This window comes from Nerophis ophidion, linkage group LG04 (assembly GCF_033978795.1).
Source record: "Nerophis ophidion isolate RoL-2023_Sa linkage group LG04, RoL_Noph_v1.0, whole genome shotgun sequence".
Lineage (NCBI taxonomy): Eukaryota > Metazoa > Chordata > Actinopteri > Syngnathiformes > Syngnathidae > Nerophis > Nerophis ophidion.
In genome coordinates, this window is record NC_084614.1 from 51,303,772 (window position 1) to 51,309,889 (window position 6,118).

Genomic DNA, 6,118 nt, shown 5'->3' on the forward strand with positions numbered 1-6,118 from the left:
AACTGGGGATAGGTTGATTGGCAACACTAAATTGGCCCGAGTGTGTGAATGTGAGTGTGAATGTTGTCTTTCTATCTGTGTTGGCCCTGCGATGAGGGGGCGACTTGTCCAGGGTGTACACCGTCTTCCGCCCGAATGCAGCTGAGATAGGCTCCAACGACCCCCTGCTATCCGGAACAGGACAAGCGGTAGAAAATGGATGGATGGATGGACAATAGCATCCGCAGCTAAGTGCTAAACATACAAACTAACCATAGTTAAGCATAATAAAACACTGTAATAGTTACACTCTTGCTGGGATGCCGATCAACGGGACGCTCACATAATTCCGTTTGGACAAAGAATCAATCACAATCCTCACGAAATGTTAAAAAAAAGTTCCCGCAGGAAGTGTCGTTTGAGGTCTATTTCGCCATCCGGGATGGTTGAGCACCACAGCACAGTCATTATTACTATTTGTTTCACTTATATACATTTTTTTATTCAAAATAATGTGTATTTGATGTGTACATATTGTATCTGCTGATGTAGTTCTGTTGTGATTGTATTGTTTTTTAGAAATGTTTAAAATAAGGTTCATAAAAAGAGGCCTATACCAATATGTGTCAAAGTGCCACATATCGGTGCCGACAATCGGCCCGACCAACAGTCCGTCGATCCCTATTTCCTATTATTGGCTTTGATTGAAATCATTTATTTTTTGCCCTTAAAAATATTTTGTTTATCGGGACTTATTTCCTGAGTTTGTAAACAATAACAACAATTTTAAAATTATTTTTGGACAATCTAACCACAATCTAAAACCAAAAAAATAAAAAATTAAAAATGATTTGGTGTGTAATGTAAAATGGAGCCTTAAAAGTGGCTTTTTGCAATGTGGAACACTTCTAGCCTCTAGCAAGAATGCTTCGGTGCAATAAGGAAGCATGTGTTTGCTTGTCCCTGTCAAAATTGTGGGACACAGCTAAAATGTGTCATCAAGACGCATTATCAGGATATAACGATACTATCAAAAGCTCTATCGTCAAATGCTTATCATTTTTATCGTGTATCGTCTATTCTATATCTAGGGCGAGGAGCCGCAGCCTTGCTTTACTGTGTACCTCTGGCCTTATACTTGTTTGGCCCAGCTATTAACCGTGTGCGGCAAACAATTGCTATTGTGAAATCCAGTAATTTATTTTGAACAGTAGTTTCTTTCATGAAAAATTGCAGCTCATTTTTATATTTGCAGGTTGGATTATTAAACCGGTTTGTGGGCCATGCCATACTTCTGACACCCCCGGTTTAAATTCATGATTGGAAAGGTCTTCTCTGGTGGAAGTCTTCTCTCTCCAAGTGCATTTCTAGTTTATTCAGTATACGATAGGAGTTTGTATTTTTTTACACTCTGTTGTGACACTGGTTTAGCTCCCTGTGTCTCTGAGTTTTGCCCCATATTTTGTATCCTGTGTTCCCTTTATTTAGATCGGTTTGTCTTCCTACAAGCAGACAGTCTTTGAGCTGGGTGGATCATTGTAATATATACACTTTTTCAGTTCTCACTGGCTCCCTGGGATCCATTCGCCTTCCTGCCTTGGCCACATCTGAACAGAATAACTCCACCATATAATGGATTAAACGAAGCAGCAAAATAGTTATTTAGCTATGAGTGCACAAAGGAAGACACTCAATCAGCATGATCAGACGGAGGATGATTTAACAAAGGTAGTGCGAGACAAGATTGTCCGGATTATCACTCCTACCGTCGCTGTGTCAGCTCACATCGAAGCGGCCGCTCTCGTTCTGTCATCCAGCTTCCCTCCCTGAGAACCCAACATCCCATACCTGGCAAATTATGAGGGGGACTTTGGACTATTCAAATTGTTTATTCACCAATGATTCCTTGATCTTCGCCCAGCAGCCTCACACATATGCCACTGACTCCGCCAAGTTGGCGCACATCCTCGGCTTGCTTTCTGTTCGCACTGCTCGATGGGCAACGGCAGTCAAGAGCAAGCAAGAAATGCACTTCAACTTAAACATTTTGATTTATGAACTAAAGAGTGTTTTTGATCACTCAGTAAAGGAACGAGAGGCTGGCATTTGTCTGCTGGCATTGAGCCAGGGGGTGTGCTCCGTAGCGGACCATTCTATCTCTTTCTGCATTTTGGCTGTAAAGAGCAGATACAACGAGACGACTTTTCGGGCCATTTCTTTGACCAGCCTCAACTTTGCCTTCAAGATGACTTGGCCCTGCGGAACGCGACATAGACGTAGGAGGGGCTAATCTCTCTTGCCATCCTGCTGTACAACCGTACACGGACTTATCCCAGATTTTTGACTTTTACATTATCATTCCATTCACTTTCACCGCCATGTGTACAAACGCTTCCCTCCTTGATGGCTGCACATCTGGTCACTAAAAACTTTATACGTTTCCATCCACCGGCTTCAACCATGCATTAAATTGATTGTTCAGCAGACATAAATCGTTGAACTTTTACTTACCCAATTTATGCAAGTAATTTGGCTTACGTTACGTTTTCTCTGCTGCTATGCTAACTAAACTGTCAACACACAGCTGCACGCACAGCGATAGCTGGCGGTGTTTGATCAATTCTGACCAGGCAACACAGTTAGTTCCGCTGTGTTGTTACGTTGTAGCGTCCTCAAAAATTTAAACATTTCAAAGCGAGACTGAAATTTATGCATTTTATAAATAACAATAACGTCAATAGATTAAGATCTTTCAAAATCGTATTTAAAGACATTTTATGAGATTTGAGGAGAACTTTGGACCTTTTAAGGCCGTACATTCAAATTATTGGATTTAAGACTTTTTAAGACCCCGCGGATATCCCTGACTATTTCCCGGCTCGCTGCTGCCCTCCTCACGGATTGATAACATTTCCCAATTAGAACAGACGACCCTTGAGGATTATATTTCCTCTCTTTGGCAACCCTTTTTTTTCTTTGTTAAATAAAAGTACAGCCTCTTCCTCCTTTGCAATTTATTAATGGTCATTTGACTTTTATGACCAAATTCATTCTAGATGCCAGGAGATGGAGTAGGACAATTCAGTATTGTATTGATTGGGAGGGTTATGGCTCAGAGGACAGATATTGTGTTTCTTGGGCACTTATCACTGATAATTATCTCCTTTCTAATTTCGACTGCAAGTTTCCAAACAAAACAGGTGGACCGTCAGGTAGTGTCAGTTGGGTCAGGGGACAAAGGGGGTACTGACACACACCGCTATGACACTGGTTTAGCTCCCTGTGTCTCTAGGTTTTGAACTCCTATTTTGTATAATTTGTTCCCTTCATTTACATCCCTGAGCTGGAGGTGCAGCAGGGGATCCTCATCAGTGTCCCTTCTTAATGACCTCTGCCGCAGCAGGACAGTTGTGGAGTTTTTTGTTTGCTGCTATACCTCACATTTGTTCCTGCTTTTTCCAGCTCCTTCCTGGTTTGTGTTTTTTTCTTCTTTGCTCTTCTTACATTTTCCTGTGGTGCAAGTTAACGGTGTAAGATACACACTTTTATAGTCCATACTGGTCACGTCTCTACATTGTGGAATCCATGGCCCATCCTGCCTTGGCCGCAGCCTGTATTGAAGTTGGAAATAGCCTGCTGGAATTTAATTAATATTTATAACAACAATAATAATTTAATGAACAATTTTTGCGATGGGTGCTAAACTGTGATTACTTTAACGATGAGTACCTTACACCCTAACATGACCTAAACTAATAAAACCAATCTATTGATGAATGAAAATCATCCATAAGTACAAAAAAGTACAGCATTTGTTATATATATTTGTTATATATACATATATATATATATATATATATATATATATATATATATATATATATATATATATATATATATATATATATAAATATATAGGGCAGGGTCTTTTCAGACCAGGATCGTATTCACAACAAATTAACTAATTGCAACTTTGCAAGTGGATTGGGCTCTTTTGATAATCAGGTTTTTATTTGTGTGGTTTACCATTTTGAGGTTGGCTTCCTGCAGTTTTCTGGCTCTTTCCTCCAGCCTCTTGGCAAGAACAGCCAGCTCTGTGTTCTTCTTCCTTAGTCGCTTGACCTTCTCTTCAGTCTCTGGAGCACTGCTCTTCCGCTAAGTAAACGGGTAAAAGAAATAAAATAGGTAACAAAATAAAATGGTTGTACTTAAACAGGTATACAATAAACTGCGGACTATGACCCGCATTTTTTTTTTTTTTACACTTTGAACACTGCAACTTACAAGACGGAGCGGCTAATTTACAGATGTGTCTTTGCTGACCGCCATAATAACGATAATTGAATAGATTTTATTTTTATAAAACAAGAAAAAAACTAAGGGTGTTTTATTGTTTGTGCTATTGCGCCATCTTTTGGACAAGTTTGCTCACTGCAGGTGCTGCAGTGCCAGCAGTGCTTTTTTCTATTTTTTCGAAACGGAGCGCCATTCGGCCTTCTAGCTATCCACAGTGTTATTACTCCTATGGATACTTCTTTCATCACTCATTGCAACGTTTGTAAGTTTTATATTATAACTAGGACTGTTAATACTTACTAAAACATCCCATGTGTGATGCCTGTGAAGTGTTTTCATGCATATGTGTGCATACTATCCTAACGTTAAACGCTAGCATCGTTAGTATTAGCTGATATACTAACACGTTCACGATTGTCTCTGTTAGAATTATTAACATATAACTGCATTTTTTATGTATTGTTTCCATTTCACAAATTCCTCAGTAAAATCACCAAGATGTCACCGTGGAGATATTGCGTTTGTTTAGCTGATTGGAGAGCTAGCTTTCGCAGCTAGTGGGTCTGTGACTGTTTTGTATGATCAGCCGTGTTACAAGCACCGTTTAGAAACAATTAAGGTATGTAAAAATACATTTACAGGATCATACTGTGAAGTAACTCTTTCGCAACAAATATGTCTGAGGTTTATAGTCCGGTGTGGCTAATATATGGAAAAAACATTTCTTCTAACTAACATTTAGTGGGTGTGGGTGTGGGTGTGCGCTATATAGTACGGAAAATATGTTAATAAACAATGTGTGCAGAAAACGGTAGGAAATGCTGAATACCAAAAAGTACATTATAACAAAAGCATTTATTTAGGCAATATTAAAAGTACACGACTCACAACAAGTTTGGGATGTTCGGCTCCCTGGTGAAATATCCAGATGAGCCTAAAGTGCATAATCATTTTTTACGTTTTATTTTGTTTTGTTTTATCTTTACAGTTCCACAAAAATATATACTCTATAGCTTTCTGTGACTCTTCTGCAACCTGCTGAATAACATTAAACTCAGTAGCCACCTTTAGAAAACATATTTGTGGCACAATGAGAGACACTGCAGTACGTGTCTGCAGCAGTTTTGCAAGGTCTTCAATATCTCGCATATCACAGCTGTCAAGTGTATCAATAATTTGGATGTTTTGTCTTATTTCTGGGTTAGTTGAGCTGATGATCTGGCAATTTGCGTCCCGAGGTAATGAGCCAACATATTCAAAATGCGGTTCCTGTCACGGTTTGCTTTGTGAGTGTGAAGCGTGACCACCATATGCAATAAAATGCCATTAACCTGCAAATGTAATGGTAGATTCATGGATCACACGCTTTTGTAAATTTTGCCGTTCAGCACTTTGTTAGAGAATAGCAAGGTATGCTAAAGGTACTAAAATATTAAACAATTGCACGTGTGTTCAAAAGTTTAAAAAAAGTCAGAAGTTAAACTATAAAGTCTATAATGGATTCTAGATTGTGCCAGAAATTTCACCTCAGAGCCAAAAATCCCCGATTTAGTTGTAATATAAATTCAGTATCAACACTATCAACCTTTGTTGTAAACATGTTTTCCTGAAAACTTTCAGTAAATATATAGCTATTACTTGTGACCTTACCAGCAGACTATTTTCCTCCCTCAGTATGCTGCAAGTCTTCTCAAGCTCCCCCAGAGCTCGCAAAAGTTCAAAGTTCTGCTGTACAAGAAACCGGTGGTCTGCGCCATTCTGGAAAACAAAAACAGAGTTACCCATTATAACAATAAATTACTCTTTTCATTATTTTTAAGATAAAGTGAGTTCTTCTCCAGTA

The 6,118-nt window shown here is 39.0% G+C and overlaps 1 protein-coding gene across 10 annotated transcripts in view; it reads right to left on the minus strand.

Moving 5' to 3' along the window:
• The window catches only part of LOC133551493 (RIMS-binding protein 2), a 142,443-nt gene that overhangs the window by 123,448 nt on the left and 12,877 nt on the right, over positions 1 to 6,118 (minus strand). For all 10 annotated transcript variants that reach the window (XM_061898254.1, XM_061898250.1, XM_061898251.1 and 7 more), the window contains exons 2-3: positions 5,926 to 6,033; positions 4,006 to 4,134 (exon numbers count right to left, since the gene is read on the minus strand). In XM_061898254.1, the coding sequence (XP_061754238.1) occupies positions 4,006 to 4,134; positions 5,926 to 6,033 (237 nt within the window). The remainder of the gene's footprint in view (positions 1 to 4,005; positions 4,135 to 5,925; positions 6,034 to 6,118) is intronic.